Genomic DNA, 20,610 nt, shown 5'->3' with positions numbered 1-20,610 from the left:
TATCCTTATCCTGATGTACAAACTCCAGGTCCTCCCACACATATCTAACAGCTTTGATGCACTGGAATCAAGAGGGACCCGCCCTGACCGCCATGGCTCAGTGGTGAGAGGGTTGGCTCCAACAAACGGTCGCAGGTTTGATTCCCAGTTAAGGGCACATATCTAAGTTGCAGGGACCATTCAGGAGACAACCAGTGGATGTGTCTCTCTCACATTGATGTTTCTCTCTCTCTCTCTCTCTCTCTCTCTCTCTTTCTCTCTCTCCTCCCCCTTCCTCTCTCCCTTCCACTCTCTCTAAAAAGCAATGAAAAAAATACCCTCGGGTGAGGATTTAAAAAAAAGGAACCCTATTGTCACCAATGAGTTTGCAATCAGGCAGCGGATAGTATCTATATATATAAAAGCCTAAGCGACCATTACAACTGGTCGACTGAACGACCAGTTGCTGTGACGCTAACTGACCACCAGGGGGCAGATGCTCAACACAGGAGCTTCCCCCTGGTGGTCACTGTGCTCCCACAGCCAACCTCCTGCAGCTGGCCAACCTCCCATGGTCCCTCCCCCTGGCTGGTGAGCCACAATTGGCAGCCAGGCCAAGGGACCCCACCTGTGCACGAATTCGTGCACCAGGCCTCTAGTATCTTCATAAAATCATTGGCTATAAAATGCTGTAGCCAACATTTTATCTCAATGCCTTAACCACCAAGGCCTACATAGTAATAACCACACATTTAATCAATAATTAAAAGTGGTCTACCAGAATATGTACAAGGTATCTCTGTAATTCATAGGCAAGTGATATTACTTCTGTAGTAAAGACCTAACTACATTGCTTGTACAGGATAAACAAGGAATCTCAGACTTGCAAAAGCAAGTTTGGGCTCTCTTTGTGAAGGAATAGCCCAAGCAATTCACTCTCACACTGTGTCTCCCACGCAGGAGCTTTTCTTCCTGAATGTTTCCTTCCTAGGTTTCAATTCCCTCTGCCCTTTCCTACTCCTCTCTTTTCCTCCCTCTCTTTCTCTGACAACATCACCAGTAGGAAAGAATGGTATTGTTTTGAAATCTGAAAAAATTTTTCTATGCTATTTTAGACTTTACTGATTTTAAAGCAGCTAACAGAAGGTCTTACCCTTGGGTACATAATCACACCTTTGGATGTAGAGTCAACAGTAGACACGAACATGTTCATTAGTGAAAGTTGCCTTTACATTTCACTGCATTCAAACAAGTAGACATTTGTTTATGTGTTTGTTATATTGTAAAACCTATATTCTTAACCATGTGCCAAAGCTATGTTTGTTTCTTCATTAACCCATTTGCTCATTCACTCACTTGTTAAAATTTAACAAAATGTATGAGCACCTGCTATATGTCAGGCCCTTTTCTTGGCTCTTGAGATAATGATATTCCAGTAAAACTCTACCCCTTTTATTTAAGAAACTCATAATCTGGTATGGGAGTTAGATAGGTAAATAAGTAATGATGTTAATGGCTGTTCTTGGGATAATAGAGGAGTTAGGGTGCTTAGGAGAATCCTCCTGGAAGAGCAGTGGTCATGAAAGGTGACTAGAACTAGTAGGGGTGCAGGTGTGGATCAGGAGAAAAGCCTTATAAGAAAGCAGGCCAACTTGTGCAAAGGTCATGAGCGTGGGGCTAGAAACTGGGGCAGGACTTGGAAGTGATGGGAAATGAGACTGGAAAGGAGGGCAGGGGTCTGAAAACAGAGGCCAGTTTTGTGAAAGCAGACTTTATTCTGTGGGCAGAGTGTTAAGAATAAGACCAGATTTTTAAAAAATATACCTTTATTGATTTCAGAGAGAAAGGGAGAGGGAGAAAGAAACATCAATGATGAGAGAGAATCATCGATGGATTGTCTCCTGTATGACCCACACTGGGGATCGAACCAGCGAACCAGGCATATGCCCTGACCAGAAATCGAACCATGACTTCCTGGTTCATAGGTCAACCCTCAACCACTGAGCCACACTGGCTGGGCAAGACCAGATTTTTGTCATGTAATATCACCCTGACAGCAAGGAGGGAATAGATTAGATGTGGGTAACACCAAAGGTAAAGAAGTATGTACAGAGATTAATGAAATACGCAGATGACAGGTGGTGAAAACTCAGAATCAAAACTGTGAGGAACGTGAATGTTTACATGAATCTGAAGTTAGAGAAGTCCAACTATGTGTGAAAACCAGCGTGTCCCAGGTACACACAACCTCATCTAACTGCCTCTACTTCGTCATCTTCCGGTGGTTTGTATGTGGAAGGAGCTCAGTCCATGGAGCTCTTTGAATTTACTTTCTGAACTGACTACCTCAGTGGGGTTTCCCCCCTACAGTATTATCCTATAGAGGCTTTTACATCTATTTGTGTCCCAGTTCCCCATATCATTATCCTTTGTTTTTCCACAGGATTCAATTCTCGAAGTGGCAGGAGTGAACAATATTCTGTTGAAATCTGTAGTTTTTTAGGTTGGTATTTTCTTGTAATGTAGCTTCCACAGAGCTCTTCCTGGGCATTTCCTGCTGCTAGAGCATGTTTAGAATCCGCTAAAACAAAAATTAATTTAAAAATATTAATTCACAAAATTACCACCCACGTGTAGAGGAATACATTTTTCTATCTTGCCTCAGTGTAGTATGCAATTAAAAATTACATCAGATTTCCAAATTTTAGGAAATTAGAGATGCTGCAAGAGTATTTTCCTTACTTGCTCTGGGTTAGCCGTGATCCATTTTACAGTAGAAAGAGACAACACCCTCAAATTTCCTTTCATGTATTTCAGTATTTCTTCAAGCATTAATTTCATTTTTACAGGAAATCTTTTAGTATAGAATGATCTTCCATTGCAATGTGCCATGTTAAGAATGTAAGAATGTCATCTGAGAGATGTGTCTCTTCATTAGATTCTGAGCATCTCTGTAGTGACAGATTCCTAATTGAAAACTGAGAAATACAGGAATTTATCGAACTTCTTTTCAAAGAGCTCTACATTTGCTTTGTTTAGATAAATACTAAGTATCCTCAAATATTGCTGAATGTTTTGATTTTCATCCAGATAACTAATTTCATACAAAAAATATATTGAATTTTTAAGATTTTCTTATTTTCTATTGCAAAGGATTAAGCTGCATGTCTTACACACCAGTTTTATCATTGTGTAAGTAAATACACAAAGATTAGTTCTAGCCAGTTTGGCTCAGTGGACAGAGTGTTGGCCTGTGGACTGAAGGGTCCCAGGTTTGATTCCGGTCAAGGGTACGTATCCCCGGGCCCTAGTCAGGGGTCCTGCAGGAGGCAACCAATCGATGTGTTTCTCTCACATTAATATTTCTCTCTTTCTTTCCCTCTCTCTTCCACTTTCTCTAAATATCAATGGGAAAATATGGAAATCAATGGAAAAATGATTGAGGATTAAAAAACATACATAAAGATTATGAAGATTTTTCTGTTCCCTGGCCTCCTGTAGGCAGAATTAGTTGCTCCTCCTCTGTGCCCCGTGACAGACAGCACAGTCACAGTTCATCTTAATCGGATTCCTCCATGAATCTGTAAGCTCCTTTTGAGCAGGAATCCTGCCTCCTTGGTCTTTTAATCCCTACGATCTTGCCCTGTACCTCACACACAGGAGATCCTCAAGTTTTTTACTAACTGGTAATTGGTCCAAATTTTCTACAGTGTATGGCTTTGTTGTGGTTTATCATTTATACATGTAGTTCTGTTTTAAAGAGTTATAAATAGTGTATTTCAGATTTTTAAAAACATTTCTTACTATTTTGGTTTCTCCCTCCCTCCCCCCCCAATTCCTGGTCAGGGTGTGTACAGGAGTCAACTGATATATGCTTCTCTCTCTCTCTTTCTCTCTCCCTCTCTCCCTTCCTCTCTAAAAAACATAGTAATAAAGAGGCTCCATTTATTTAAAAAAATGGCACATGTTATCCCACCACCTTCTAACTATGTATGCTCCCCACTCTCAAGCCAGAGAACAGCCTTTTTCTACCAAACTGCAATCAGTTACTTACAGAACCTAACCCTTAGTTTCTTTGATATCTTTTGTGCCAGGGAATCAGGTGCTACAACTGTCTGCCATTGGCATGGCCTTGCTTTATATCCCAAAGGCCCCCAACCCCATGCAAATAAGAGTTTTAGTGCTGTACTCTGTCTGGCGGACAGCGGGGACCTCCTCCTCATTGTATTCCAGGGGGAAATGGCTGTCCACACCCTCTATGCCAGTGATGGCGAACCTATGACACACGTGTCAGAGGTGACACGCGAACTCATTTTTTTGGTTGATTTTTCTTTGTTAAATGGCATTTAAGTATATAAAATAAATATCAAAAATATGTCTTTGTTTTACTATGGTTGCAAATATCAAAAAATTTCTATATGTGACACGGTACCAGAGTTAAGTTAGGGTTTTTCAAAATGCTGACACGCCAAGCTCAAAAGGTTCGCCATCACTGCTCTATGCTATGCTTACACTATTTGATCCAATCCATTGCCACTAGTCTATGAATCCTACTGTTTGCCTCATGCAACTACATAACAACCTCTATTCTAAGAAACCCTCGGATTATTTGTAAGCTTTCCCTGGATTGCTATATTCAAACTGCAGCTTTGAAAGGGACTTTTTCTACATACAAAGAATACTAAGAAAAACATAAGAAAAAGCCACAATAGGTACCCAGTGAAGCCAATCTCTAGGTTAATGGCTGTAAGGATCCCCTTTACATTTATTTATAAGGATGTGTGGACAGCTGAGTGAAGAAATACGGAAGGACCTTCTCCCAACTCTGAGACTCTCTGATTCCATGAATACAAATTTTCTCTCAATGACTGGGACTGGAGCTCATGTTTCTAAATAGAACTATATGAAATTATCTTAGCGTCATATAGAATACCTTCCATCAAGGAAAATCCCTGTAATCTAACATATTTTCGAACACTTTAAAATATGCCTGTGTCATGAACTGACTGTACCGGGTAGGAAAGAGCAGTGTTCTGCGTGAACGCTGACTTCTTGCGGTGTGCTAACACTTTGGGTGTCCTTCTCAAAACGGACGGGCTTCCGCTTCCAAACCTAGACCTAGTTTGTTAACACTGGATACAGGGGCCGCTGATTTAATTCAGAAACGCTTCTCTGGTGCCCTTCAACACGGCTGCCAAACAGACTCTTCTGCGCATTAATAAACGGCTTGGGAACCCACCCTTCTCCTCGCTGCGCTGCACCTGGTTCTGCAGCTCCTCTGGCTCCGAGGGCGCTGGGCGGGGCCTGGCGGAGGAGCTGACTTCTGGCTGTGAGCACCTTGCGAATGACAGGCAGGACTCCTGCTCCTGGAAAGCTTGCACTTGCTATGCTGCTAACGGTTCCTTTGTTTTAAAGTGACAATGCAGTTCCCTAGCGCTGACACCTACTGAAAGTGACCTGGTCATCAAACGTGTGCAGCTAACCAACCAGATAAGAGTCACAGTGCGCTGTGTGCCCTGCAGTGCGGCATCCCACCACCCTCTCCTTTTCCTGCTGCACAGCTTTCTGTCCCTTCCTCCGCGCACCCCTCTCTGTAGTCGCCTGTGAACGGTGTATTTGTTACGCCTGAAAGGCATGCAAGGAGAAGCACAAGTCAAAATGGTTGACTTTACTCCTTCCCATTGTTCATCTAATTATTAATTTTATTGTCCTTTAAGCCAAAAAGAAAGCCACTGATATACTCTCAGTATCACAACTTTAAAGTTTTGGTGAGCCATGCACGTGAAAGCCACGCTTGTTTTGGCCTTACGCATCCTGGACTCCCAGGACTCTCTTCTTCTGCTGTGGTGCTTAGGTGACTTATGTCCTGCAGTGGGTCCGGCCCACAACTCAGATCCGCTTCTGAGGGACGGCTTCTTGAACCTGCCCCTCCTGCCATTGCATGAGTCAGTGAATGTTCTTGAAAGGTAGACTAGATTAGACTATAATTATATTTTTAGAATATAATTATAATAATTACTTAAAAAGGCAAGGTTTTTTTGCTCATAGTTGCAACTTGCAGTCATCAGTTTCTTTTATTGGCAGGAAAGGTGTACAATCAGTCAGATTTTTTAAATAAAAACTTTATTAAAAAACCGACCTCGATGACTTCAAGTATTTTCACTAAAGATTTATATGAAAACATGCATTTGTTTTGCAGGATAAGGATTTAGAACCAGACTGTCGTTTTAACTTAACCTACTTAGAATGGATATGAGATAGGTACATTTTTTAGTTGAAGGCGATACATTTAGCTCATGTGAAGAACTATTTTTGCTGCTCTGATGCTGTTCATCGAATCAATTTTTTGTTCTAAACGGAGCCTCGCCTCTCAATTCTTTATTGCACTTAATATTATGTCTTGCTAAAAAGTTGAAAACCAGTCTATAATCAGTTGGGATCATAAGAAATGAAATTGGAAATTTAGAGTAGAAAGGGGCACCATTTGCTCCGGCCAAAGGTGCCCAGGTCCCTGGCACAGACTTCCTAAGGCAGATGTTGCTTAGTTCATCTTAAATACATATTTCTGGCTTTCCAGGCAGACTTGGCTCCACCTCTGTTGACAGGATCCTTAGAGAAAACAAGTACAGTATAGTCGCTTAGTCTGAGTAGGTATTTATAGAATAAGCCATTGTGTGATGACAGTAGAATCAGTTAAACATACATTTTTTTCTCTTTTTATGCACGACTTGACATCAAGCAAAAAGAGGTAAGTTGGCTGTCAAACTGGAGGTGAATCTTATTTTCTTTAATAAATATATTCCTGATAGCATTGCTTCAGTTAAATTTCTACAAACCAAATATTTTTACATTAGAAAGCTTGTCATTGTAAATCCTTATTCTTTTCTTTGAAAAATGAATCAGCACCTTTTGTGAACTTGGATTTAAAAAAATATTTAATATTTAAACATATTGCTTTTCCTTTAACTGGGCTATACTTATGGTTTAATTTGCTTATGAGGACATAGTACATTTTGAAACACTTGGTTTAGTTTTGGGGTTTCTGAATTGTTTCTCCCCCAAAAATGTGGGTTATGTGTTATAAAGATTTTCTTCTTGTCTTAAAAAAACAAAAGAAAAGAAAAGAAGAAACAACTGACATTGGTGAAAGCCTATAATTTTCAGATCCATCACTTTATAGAAGGGATGCCCTGAACCTCTCAGAGTATTTTCCAGCACTGATTTTTTTTTAAATGACAGAAAAAAGAAATGTTAAACAGGAAAATCAAACACATTTCCCTGAGTGGTGTCTCATATATTTTTCTTTTTTGGTGTATATTTTTGCAATTGATCTTTTGAGGGAGGTTTTGGTTGTAGTTTGTTTAACTTTATCTTTCTTTTCTTTTTGATGATGAATTGGTCTTGACATTTCAAAGGTATAAGCGGCTCTTTATCTGATACGTGCTGTTCTTGACTTTGCTTGCTGGAGAACGGACGACCAAACCACCTTGAGTTAACTCTGTGCCAGTTCACTCTGTGCCATTGCTCTTGGAAAGGTCATTTCTGAAGAAAAGATAATTTTCTAATAGATGTTTAATTGGTGTAAGAATCTGGCAGCAAAATGTACTTTTACCTCTTGGTGCCACTGTATTTCATTACCCTCCCTCTCACCTCCCATGTCTTTCCTACCATAGGCTGTTGCTTACACACATGCTCGTGGTTTAATTGTAAGTTGTTCAGGAGCAAAACATTAATCTGCTACCAGGCATTTTTATATTTCTTTTTTGCAAGGTTTGAAATGAAAATGGATTATGAGTATTGCTTTGTCTTACCAGCTAGTCAGATGATATTCTTCAGGACAGAAAATGGAAAGCTAGATGAAAGTTTTTGTCTAATCCAAGCATGTCAAACTCAAAGGCTAACACGGGCCAAATAAACAAGGTTTAAGTTTATGTGGGCCGCAAAAAAACAAAAGCTTCAATTTTCATAGAAATGTAAGTTTATTTTGATAGAGACATGCTAAATACAAAGGGCTGAAATAAATGAGTAATTGTTAACATAAAATAACAGAAAATTTAATAAAAATTAATATTTTTCTTGAACATTAACTTACCAGACACTGAATAACTGTACAAATTAATAAATGTAATGCAAATAAACCTATTTCTCTTGTTCTCCAAAAGCAAAATATTTCCTGTTGCACACACCAAACAAGTCAGTCCAAGACTATGACATGGCAATCAGCTTCTAAAATATTCGCTGCTAGTATTAGTGGAGAGAAATGGTGCGCCTGCACGTAAGGCACGTAAGGGAAATGATTACAACACGATTATAATAATCAGGCATTAGCGAACTTATAGTTCGTTATTAATAATTATGTGTAACAGGATATTGTAAAAATTAAGTTATGAAATTTTTATTAAAACGTTTCTTGCATAGTTATATTGGCTGGGCTGCAAAAATATTTGTTGTGGGCTGCATGCGGCGGGCCGCGAGTTTGACATTCTTGGTCTAATTTATAATCACTAGAAAGTCTAAAAATGTTCCCTCTTCTTAGCAAGTCATGCTTCGATTCTACATTGTTGAAAGCAGTTTTAATATGTGTCCCAAAAGTGTGATAAACTATACACAGTTATCATTATGTAAAGGCAGAGCCAAATGTTTTTAAAGATTTATTAGTAATATTTTTTTGCATTGTCTATACTGACATGTTTTTGTGTTCCAACAATTCTGTCTTTTCCAGAAATATTTAATGAATAATGATTATTTCTGACTATCAAGGATATAAATGTGGGATTTGCCATGTTAAACATTGATGTTAAGTTAAACCTGAAGTGTCTGGTGACATAAATTAGCAGATTGCACCCCTGAGTAGTTGGAAATAATTCTATTATCTGTGGGTACTTTCTGATAAATGAATGTATTAATAGGATATGTGATATGTCTGGCAAAAAGGGATGAGATAGCTAACTCTATGTGTTTGATTATAAAATGCTAAAAGTTGTTCACAGATCTCCATTTTCTTAATCAATGCATCATTAAATTCATCATTTCATTTTTAAAAATATTTCGAATTTTTCTAACTACTGTTTATATTTATATAAATGTTTCTATCTCATGCTCTCCTTATTATTGCTCTTTATATAATGTTTCTACCTTAAATTTTTCTTATTTTTTCCTAAATTTTTTTACTTCCTATGTTTGTTTTTTCAATTTACAAGTATAGGCATCCATAGGACTACGTAACTGTTGAAGTTGTTACTCCTAGGAGAAAGTATTTTGATGCTTCTTTCCATTAATTTTTCTGTTAATTCAGTAACATGCTATTAATCATTTTGTAGATTTAGTGAGGAATAATTTAGTATTGGGCACATTTTAAATATGGCAATTAAAAATTTATTTTTAAAATGTATACATCAAAGTCTTCATTAATTACCTGATATAACTAAATTAGCTTTAAAATCTTTATCAAATAATATGTCCTCTTTTTTATTCCTTTTACTAGAAATATGTGGTTTTGATGACAGGAATATCTAAATTGTAAACTCTCCCTTTTTCAAGTGGATCCATCAGACAATGGCATTAATAAAATACTAGTAAAGAAACGAGTCCAAAGACCTGTTAGGGGAAGTGTAGTCAGTATATTAGAAAATATTTTTGCACCACATGCAAATTCTCCAGGCACACTACTGTGGGGAAACAAAGAATGGTAAGAATTATAAGGCAAGGCCCTCGCCGCCCTCACCCTGACTGAGGAAATAAGGTCTACTGAGCAGATAGCAGTGGTCACAAGCTGGACACGAGAAATGCTGGTGGAGATGAGATAAGTGCTGAAGGAGTTTAGAGGAAGCAGACACTTCCTTCTGGAGTGATCAGGCTGAAACTTGTCGGTTCTGAATAGTCAGAGAGAAGGGAGACCATTTCAGATGAATGCACTGTGAGGAGCAAAGGCTTATTGAAATGATTTCATCATATAGTCTATTTGGGGCCTTTTTAATGTTCATTCTTGTTGATGGGATTTACTTTGTTTCTTGATGCTGAAAACCTCAAGGTCATCTGACTCCTCCCTTTGGTCCCTCCTAATCTAATCAATGACCAGTTCCTGTCAATGGACCCCGGGCTACGTGCTTTCCCAAATGTTCTTTCACCTGGTATCTGCAAGACTGGTATTTAATGTCCTTGCTTCACAGATAGAACTACTGAGACTCAGAACGGTTCCTCAGTGTCCCTCACTGGGTGGTGGAGCAAGGATCTAAACCCAGAGGTCTCTCATGGACCCCGAATCTCATGCTAAAATGGAGGGAAGTTGAGGAGCAAAGGGGGGTCTCGGGGGGGGGGGAGAAGAGAGAGGAAGGCAAAGAGATACAGAAAATTACTATAGAAGCATCACTGGCAAATAGAAGGAAATTATTGTGATATACCCATTACCCATTCCCATAGATTGTTGTGTGAAAACCTCAAGAAATATGTCAGTAACTATGGGAAGCACCTTTGTGCTATTATCCACAAATATCCAGAATGCCTACATTAGGGAGGCTTTTAAAAACCATTATGCAAGTTTTCTGTCCTTCAGTGCACAGTGCAGAGAAACTTGTACTTTCTACTAACCTAATTACTCAAATTTCACATCCTATCATCGATTTCGTTTTCCCCAACACCCCCGATTTGACCACCTTTACATCTTTCTAAAGTGCTTTTTGCTAAGAAGAAAGTCTGCTGAAATTCAAGTGCAGATTTTCACTTAGAATTTGTGCGCTGGCCTTCTGTATATATCCTCTCATGTGAGTTTCCTTGAATTAAAACATTTATTTATTTCAACCCTTGGACTTCGTAGATCTTAGAAGAATTCAAGAGAAGTTCAGTTGTTGGTTTATTAAGACAAAAGAGTTGGCAGAGTAAGAGAGAGTAATAACTGCATTCACTTTGGATCAAGAATAAAGACTCTGCATTAGTTAGACTGAGGAGCTTAAACAATAGACATTTATATTTCTCCAAGTTCTGCAGGCTGGAGGTCCAAGATCAAGGTGTGGGCAGGTTTGGTCTCTCCTGAGACCTCTGCTTGATGTGTACATGGCTGCCTTCTCACTGCCTTTTATCTGTGTGAATGCATCCCTGGGCCTCTCGGTGTGTGCTAAACTCCTAATCTCCCCTGCTTATAAGAGCATTCGTCAGATTGGATTAGTCACCCTACCTTAAGTATGTCTTTAGAGATCCTATCTCCAAATATGGTCATATTCTTAGGTACTGGGTTAGTGTTTCAACATATGAATGGGGGGTGGGGCACATAGTCAGTTTATATAACAGGCACTATGGGGCATTCTACTGAAAGGGCATGGGGTGGACAGTCAGAAACCTGGGCTCAGGTTCTCACTCTGTTCCTCTTTCCATGGGCCCTCAGAAAAATCACTTAACTCTTCTGATCCACAGTGTTCTAATCTATAAAATGGGCATTATGACAACCAAACTCAGTTGAGTATTCTGAACACTAAAAAGATTTTGTTCACTATAATAACCATACAGAAAGTGACCGTGCATAATTTCCTTAACCTACTTAGGCCTCAGTTTCTTATTTATAAAATAAAAACAAAACCTATTCCTTTGTAAGGATGAAAGAGCTGTTGCATGCAAAGTGCTTAGCCTAGTGTTTGCATATATACAGCACTTAAGAACTCTTACATGCTACCATTATTTTTCATCTTTTCCCCTCCCTTCTACATTCTTTCTGCATGCTCTTTCTTTAATTATTAAGCCTGTCTCTCTTTAACAGTCCTGGAAACAGTACACCAAGTTATCAAAGATATTAACTGTCTCACCAAGAGGCATATTTGCCCTTTGTATCATGACTTTTCACTTCTCTTGCCAATATTTGAGAATATATGAGTTGCCATTTTCAAAATGAGAAAGGAATGAAAGCATATATCCCTCTCCTCACTTTTTTGTTGTTGAAGGAAACATGCTAAAAAAATCACGGCCTTATAAAAGACAGGGGGAGAGGTCCCAGGGAGAAATAGAATATGAAAATGAAAAGGTGAATTCCTAAGCGTGTCAGAAGAAGAAATGTAATTTCTTATAAAAGAAAGTAGTTTCTCTAACCTGTAGACCTACAACTTTGAGGCTGATCCTTGGCAGATTTCTAGAAAGCAATGGGTTTCATATGCTCAATATACGGTAGGGATTACTAAAAACCAGCATGAGTTCATCAAGAATGACTTATGCTAGACTTACCCTCATTCTCTCGCTTATAAAACCAGGAAAAGTGGTAACATAATATACCTGAATTTTGGCAAACAACTAACCAGGTATTTTACAATATTTTTTAGACAGAGAAATTCTAGATGATACTATAATTGTTTGGATTCATAACTGGTTGAATGCACATGTTCAAAGGGTCCGAATTCATAGACTGGTATTTATGAAGTATTGTCTCTACTTAGCCTGGCCTTACTATTAGTTGTTAATCTATATGTATAAAAGCCCAGTGACCGTTATGGCAGAAGGACCGGACGACCAGAACAACCAGTCACTATGATGCGCACTGACCTCTAGGGGGCAGACGCTCAACGCAGGAGCTTCCCCCTGGTAGTCAGCGCGCGCCCACAGCTGGAGCACCGCTCATGGCTGGCGAGTACAGTGGCGGTGGCGGGAGCCTCTCTCGCCTCCTAGGCAGCACTAAGGAACAGTGAGCCAAGCAGTAAGGAGCGAGCAGGTGGGCGGTAAGGAGAGAGGGGTCCTGGATTGTGAGAGGAATGTCTGACTGCCAGTTGGACATCCCCCAAGGGGTCCCGGATTGCGAGAGGGTGCAGGCCAGGCTGAGATACATCTCCCCACCCCGTGCACGAATTTCATGCATTGGGCCTCTAGTCTGAGATATAAAGATATCAAGATCATTTTATCACATTTTTCTGATTTGGAAGAGAAATAAAAGGGAGAGGAAGTTAATATGCTAGATGACAGAATCAGATCTGAAAGATGGTTCAGATAGGAAAAGGTGAAACTTTTATTAGAAATGAACAGAAAGCTAAAATTACATAAAATATTCCACTGGAGTGCCAGAACACTGTAACTTCACAATGGAAGAAGCATGGCTTGAGAGCACCATCTGTAAATAAAGCAGGCTTATGGGAAATAGCAGGGAAACGTGGCTGCCGAAAAAATGCCACACGGGCTTCTGCTCTTTTCATAGAAGCAGGATGTCTCAGACAAGGAGAGACTCTGCCACTCCACTCTGCCACTCACATCTTATCACACCCGATTTCCTTTCTGAACACCTCATTTTTAGAAGGTAGTGCACAAACTGGGACATGGTCAGGGAGCAAGGAGGAGAGTGAGGGAAGTTGAAATCGTGCTTTGCAAGAACTTGGCCTGCCTGGCTCGTGTGTCTCAGTGGTTGAGCATCGACCTATGAACCGGGAGCTCACAGTTCAATTCCTGTTCAGGGCACATGCCTGGGTTGCGGGCTCAATCCCTAGTAGGGAGTATGCGGGAGGCAGCTAATCAATGATTCTCTCTCATTATTGATGTTTCTATTTCTCCCACCCTCTCCCTTCCTCTCTGAAATAAATAAAAATATATTTTTAAAAAAAAAAGAAAAGAACTTGGCCTAAGGAAAACTCAAGGGACAGAGATAGTTTTCATGGGAAAGTACATAGCACCCAGAGGAGTTTATGGTCATGAGGGAAGCAAATGTGGTGTGGAAAATAAGATCTCCTGCAACGGTAGGCTTGCATTAGTTCTCAAGTCAGGAAAGCCAGGGGTTGGGTGCAAGCCCTTCTGGAGGAGGCTGTTTGCCACACAGAGCTGCTGCTCTGCCTCTCGCCCAGCATCTGGCCACCACCAACGCCATTCTGCAGCCCCACTACTCATCATAGCCGGGTGTGGTCTCCACAGATCATCCTTCTCCCACACTGTCCTCACCAACTCCCACCACTGCCCTCTGAGCCAGGTGTGAAGCCAAAACAGAGGTGTCCCCTGCCTCCTTCCACCGGAGGCTCTCCCTCCCAACCCAAAGAGCCACCAGTGGGCATTGACTTTTAAAAACTTGAATCGTTTTCTAAATTGCATTGAAAAGTTTTAAAATAGTAGAAGCCTGAAGAGAAAACATATGATGAGACTTTCCTCCCTCGCCAATGAAATTCATGGATTTCAGCCACCTCTCTAGAGAAACTAGATATTATCCCCATCCCTGCACCCTTTTTCTTGCTTTGTGTTTTTGAGGTAATTGGTTGCCTCCAAATTACTATGTCTGGTGAAGTTTTTATGTCTCATTGATTCTATGACCCTGATATTTTCTAGAGGCTGCTGGTGTCAATTTGAGAGACAGCTAGAGTAGTGAATAGAAGATAGGCCTCAGCATCAGAAAAGTCTGAAGTCAAATCCTTGCTCTCCTGCTTTCCAGCTGCGTGACCTTGAGCAAGTTAATATATATGGTGATCTGTATTAATCAATGAATTCTGGTAGACCACCTGCTCTGATGCTAAGCTCTGCATTTGTTTCAGTAGCAAGGATCATGAAAAATGTTAAAGAGAAAAACAGTCTCAGGATACATGAGATTTTGATATTGTCGCATATACCAAAAATACTTGCTTTCCTCATGGTAGGAACAGTGAAAATAAGAACTCCAGAGTGTCTTATTCCAGACAGATAACTAGTATAAAGTTCCCAGGAGAAACTACTTCATGTTGATTCAGCTGGTAATTTCCTTCCTTTGTTCTCATTCTCTTTTCTACCTTCCTTTCTACTTGGCCTTTGTTTATGGAGGAATGTCGTACAAGGATACTCTTCATGCGTAATTAAGACAGACCCACAGGTGCTTTAGCAATAACATCCTTTATTTATCTCTGCCCTTAAGGCACTAACAATCTCTTGGGTATGCTATGACCTTTCTCAGGCCTGTGACCTTATACTATAAATGCACAGTGTTATTTAATTCTGTTCTGAACATTTTAACTAAACACTTTAATCTTGTAAAATATTTAACTACTGTTAGCAGAGACCATAAACATGTAATCGTTGCTAAGAAGTTCCTGGACAACTCATATTTTTCAGTGTACATCACAGATGTCACAACCTCCAGGGAGCGTTCCCTGGCCACTTAGATTTAGTTCATTGTTTCTGCTCTGAGAGCCCTAACTTCCCTATCATGGGAAGTAAGGCAGTGAGGTGTCTATAGGTTTAACTCAGCCCTTGGATCATACAGTCCTAGATTCAAATCTCAGCCCGGCTCTTAGTGGACTTTGGCAAGTTACTTAACCAAAATCCCTCTTTCCTCATCCATAACTTGGGAATAATAAAACAGGGTTAAAGGAGGGCCTGCATTTCAGTGCCTGCACAGTGCCGGGTACATGGCCATCAATCAGTAAGTGTGAGCTGCTGTCATCATCATCATCACCATCATCACCGTCATGACACTTTTATTGTAATTGCTTGTTGAATGTGCTTGTGTTTCTCAATTGACCAGGGACTGTATCTTCTCTGTTTTCCTTTTATCTGCACCTCCAAACATAGTTTCAGACACATAATAGAAGTTTAACTTGACTGTTGAATGGTTGAGGCGAATTTTGGTGGCCCAGATAACAGCAGTGACTGCTGGGGTTCTGCAGTGCCTCCTCCTTAAGATACATAATTTTCACTTTTTACACTCTCTACTATGAAACGAGGCCTAGTTCCTTCAGGAGTGAGTTTACCAGCTGCTAGACCGAGCTGGTGAGTTCAGGTAAAGCCCACAGCATCTCTGGGCTGGAAGGGATTTTCTCAATCTCCCAACCCATCCCTTTCATTTTACCCAGTACATGCTAATACACGGGCTGTTCAGTGGGGTTAGACATGATTGGAGGCTACTGACCTGAGAAGAATTTAGAAGAAAATTGAGTTGGAGCAATACAGCTATTTTCTTAATTTCTTTTTTTTTTTTCATCTATCACCATCTTATTTATGGAATTTACTTTTTATTCCTTAAATACATATAAATAATAAATGAAAAAGTGAGTAATAATTATCCAGAGAATATTACTTCTAAAGAAGTAATATTCATGAAGAATATTACTTCTAAAGAAGTAATATTCATAATAGTGAATATCAATTCACTAGAGATGGAAGGAATATCTACCTCATATTAAACAGTTCATTTAGGTAGTGCCTTGTAGTCCTGCTCACCGGTTTTCCAATTTTCAACACAAAACATATTTCAAATGAATAATCTGTGACCGCATTGGCACAGATTCTAGGGTTTGCCATTTAATGGAGGCCAAAACTTTGCTATAAAAGAGTTATATTTATACCTCCCCTGCAATGTAAGGCGTAAGGCCAGATTCCAGCATGTTTTCTAAGGATTCATGTTCATTTGCATCCATTGCATTACCCAAATGCACCATGGGAGGGCAGCACACACCTGGCTGTATCAGAATCCTTATCTAAATTAGTCCAAAATGTTCCTAAATTATCACTTAGAAAATCCTTTAGAAAAGATAAAAGGAGGATAAAGGAATTCATCCTTTAAGACTCTGAGTTTCTACAAAAGGGAATCATTGAGCTAATCAAGCTGCAAAATGAGAAAACAAAGAGTTAAAAACAAAAAGAATCCCTCACAGCAGAGAAAACAGAAATATTTGTTACATTTGAAGGACTTTTACTGAGTATGTAATCTGAATATCAGATACTAAACAAGAATCAGATCTCATTCCTATTAATAAGCAATAATTAATAAGTTACTCTCCAACAAAGACCACCTTGTTAAAGGGTCCCTTCAATAATGTTCTCCTGAATGAACTCAAACCAAGCCTGCCTTCTATTGTGTTCTACTCTGCATCACAGACAGCTTTAGTGTGTTTTCAATATCTTATACAAAAGCATCAGCAACTTTCATGAATTTTGATAGTCTGGAGTTCTATAGTCAGGTTTTGTTATAATAGAGGATATACTGGCTTTAGAACAAGCAATACTTGGACACAGCTTTGGAATACAGATTTTTTAAATACATTCCCATTAATTCAAGGCTGTAAATTGAGAATTTATCTTAAATATTATCTACATAACATGGGGAAAGAGGCAGGCTAGCAAACACATAGTCTAAGCAGTTAGCAAGAGGAAATTTTGCAAATATTTAAGAATAATCGAACTTTTAAGTCTAACTTGAATTTTAACTTTTTTGCCAAATCTTTTGGCAAAAATATAATCTATGTATTTTTAGCCAGTTTCCTTGGTAATTCTAGTGTGGTCGGCCTGGTACCAGTAAAGACTGTTCTTTGATTATTTGAGAACACCCAGTGGTCTTTTTTGGAGTAGATAGATGATTAATGTAATTGATCAGCTAAAGCATGGACTTCTATTAGCTAGCACTTTGTTAACCTAGCATGAGTTATACATTATATACTTTTAAATGGCAAAAATAAAACAAAAGTGGATTTCCCATTCAGATTGGTTTTCTCCATCAGTCCAAGTTACTAACAATTTACACATTCTAAGATTTCTGCTAACCAATTATTTCTTGTGATAAATACAAGAAATCTATTTTCAGAAAACTGTAAAGATGATTTTCTTCCCTGATATCCTTCTATTAGTAATGGGAAAGATTACTTTTCTCAATGCTTTTCTCAGTGTACCTATGGGATTGATACTATGCCCAGCTGTCCTGACAATAAAGTCAGTTACCTGAAATTATTCCATTTTGGAATAGCAGATCTAAGTGCGAAGCAAGTCACTACCATCATGGGCAAGTTCAGAACTTGAAGATTTTTCATTATATTAAAAGACCCTTTACTTTCAGATATATCGAAGCACCAAATATGAATGGCCACATATGTCCTAATGTGCTTGAGAAATCTCATTACTAATTTCGTGTCACTAATTTTTTAATACGGTATTTAAGAAAAAAGTCTTGTCTTTTCTAATGGCATGAATTCAGAGGGGGTGGGTGTAAATAGCTTAATCCAGATGTTTCTGTGTGAATACACATTCCTCACTAAATCTCTCAGGCAACTGCTTTAGTTACTAACATGATGCTCTGTCGTCTCTTTGTATACATGTCTAATTTATCAGTTTCTTGTAGATTGTCAGCAGCCTGCTGCCTCCGTACCGCCACAGTGCTCACAACTAGCCGGGAGGCAAGACTGCCCGACGGTCAGGTAAATTCAGACGCCCTTTCTCTCCCCACCCAACTGCATGTCAGAGCCATACACCCCAAGCTCTCCTTTTCAACATCATAATCGCCTATACATCATTTCACTTGCTACCTTTTATTCCAATGGGTGATATGAACACACAGTGGTTACCTGAAGTCCATGTGGACCTAATGGAAATCCAAGAGAGCTAGCGTTTGTTTTCCTGGATGCTAGCAGGACTAGCTATTTGCACTAGCCCAGTGTTTCATTATATTCCCAAACAGAAAGCCTGGAATTGTGAGGATGTTGGCCCTACTTTTTGTTTGTTTGTTTGTCCATTGTCCTTAGAATATATTCCTGCCCTGGCCGGTTTGGCTCAGTGGATAGAGTGTCGGCCTGCGGACTGAAGGGTCCCGGGTTTGATTCCGGTCAAGGGTATGTACCTTGGTTGCGGGCACATCCCCAGCGGGAGGTGTGCAGGAGGCAGCTGATCGATGTTTCTCTCTCATCGATGTTTCTAACTCTCTATCCCTCTCCTTTCCTCTCTGTGAAAAATCAATAAAATATATTTAAATATATATATATGTAAATATATATATATATATATATATATATATATATATATTCCTCAAACAAACAGGAAGGATATAAAGCATATGTAATGTCTGTTCTAAGACAACATTATGAACGTGTTTCCGTTTTCTGTCCATTCAGTGCCCTCATTAAAGCTGACATTGAAAGGTGGAGAAAAACTTGTAATTGGCATTTCCAAAAGGAATATTTGCAGTGACAGAGCCCTTCATGCGAGATTAACTGAAGAAATTAAAAGGCAGGTCCCCATGCTCCCTGGACACTCAGCTAGAGAGGGCGCTGGCAGTTTCTACTCCAGGGAAAGCGTTGCCTGTCCATCATGAATTCTCGTCCTGGGTGAACTTTCACAGCATGGAGCACCCCGTCAGGACCTCATCCTCCTCCCGTAATATTTCATCTCTGACGGTGCCAAACTTTTATAGTCTGGCGTGGCTTTTCTACCTGCTGACTGTTCTTGCTTCTACCAGGCCGGGCTTCTTTTGAGTAGGGCAGGCTCGAACGTGCTTCCATGTGTGTCTGAGGAGTAGGTGTCTGTAGCAGGCTGCGGTGGCTGGGGCTTAGCTGGAGAGTGGGGGGGGGGGGGGGGGGGGGGGGCGGGTGTCACAGGTGTTGCCCAGAAACAGTGGCCCCAAAGCCCCAGTGTGACTTGGTCCCTGAGGCAGTTGTGCAGCCTGCTAAGTGGGACATTGAGTCAGCAGGAAAAGGGATATGATTAAAGAGGCCCCACGCCTGGGTCTCCTGATTGCTATCTCAGCCTGCCTCCCCCACCACTTCCAGCAGCAGGGTTTTCCTTCAGGAAAGTTCTCCGTGAACGTACAAGTGCCATTAGTCTACCGTAGGCAGCTTAGACTAATTTCAATTATGTAAGGAAATGCAATTATAAATGTTCAAACCCACCTCAGTCTATTTTCTGCAGGTAGTGGTGAAGAACATGGGCTCTACACCTGCAGTTCATTCTCCGCCCAGCACCCCCCCTCCCAGGGCCTGGGACAGGGTGCCAGGGACGTGACAGGTGCTTAGTAACTACTGCTTCCAGGGAGGAGTGAAGGAGCTTTGAAGTCAGATTGCTTGGGTTTCAATTCCATCTCTAACACATACCAGTTGTGCATTCTTGGAAAGTTACTTTTGCTGGCTGAGTTCCATCTCTTATAAAGGAAGGATGAGAAGGAGGCACAGGCCTGGCCCCCAGTGTGCTCTTGATATCTGATATTGCTGCTAACCGTGCTCAGTGCCTGCCCTTTCCTCAAGACACAGACCTGCCCTCTCTGTAATTAGCGTGGGCAAAGAGTGGAGACGGCTATTGGGGGATATTTTTAACATTACTTTTATTTCATGTTGCCCTTTTTTTTTTTTTTGAGAACCAGTTTGACTAAATGGTTACCTGCCCCAGTCCCATACCTTCTGAAATGACTGAATTTAGATTGCTTGCTACCTCCGCACAAATGATTTACTTAAAAAAAAAAAAGTTAATGAATTGCAAATGTTTCTGGTTTCTACCCACATGAATACAGCGTGATCCCAAGCAGACTTCCACTGTCCCTCATTGTGGTCCACACAGAGAAATGACAAAATGCATTTAGACCTGAAAAGACCGTCCTTTTCTGAGTTGCTGGAATTACGACTGGCTTCCTTCCCACCTATACCCACTGCCAAATGGATCAAATTAAATGTCCTTACTGCCCTTTTCACTTCTTTCTGACAGAAAACTTAACACAGTCAACCTTCGAGTTCTTCCGTACACAAGTGTTAAATTCTTTATACTTATTAATCACTACAACCCCCATAAGGTAAACAGTTATTACACCCATTTGAAAATAAGGAAAATGTGGTTTGGGGAGATAAAATGACTTATTCAGGGTCGCCCATCCTTAAAGCAACTGAGCCCAATGACTCTCCTAACCACCACCATGTACCGGGGCACTGCCTGGAGATGCATAACTCCCCCTTTAGTTATGCTGTGAGAAGC

General features: G+C 40.1%; 1 protein-coding gene across 5 annotated transcripts in view; it reads left to right on the top strand.

Annotated features, from left to right (window-relative positions):
- The window catches only part of BICD1 (BICD cargo adaptor 1), a 191,313-nt gene that overhangs the window by 167,125 nt on the left and 3,578 nt on the right, over positions 1 to 20,610 (top strand). For 3 of the 5 annotated variants that reach the window (XM_070410465.1, XM_070410464.1, XM_070410467.1), the window contains one exon: positions 18,002 to 18,077. The exons of 1 other annotated variant lie outside the window; for it this stretch is intronic. In XM_070410465.1, coding sequence (XP_070266566.1) covers positions 18,002 to 18,077 — 76 coding nt within the window. Of the gene's footprint in view, positions 1 to 17,991; positions 18,078 to 20,610 lie in introns of all 5 variants that reach the window. One more of the 5 variants, XM_070410466.1, reaches the window with a different exon arrangement.

Source organism: Myotis yumanensis, unplaced genomic scaffold, assembly GCF_028538775.1.
Source record: "Myotis yumanensis isolate MYYU_CA2020_CCGP unplaced genomic scaffold, mMyoYum1.0.hap1 SCAF_3, whole genome shotgun sequence".
Classification (NCBI taxonomy): Eukaryota; Metazoa; Chordata; class Mammalia; order Chiroptera; family Vespertilionidae; genus Myotis; species Myotis yumanensis.
The sequence above is the reverse complement of the archived record's forward strand: the minus strand, read 5'-3'. Positions and strand labels throughout refer to the sequence as shown.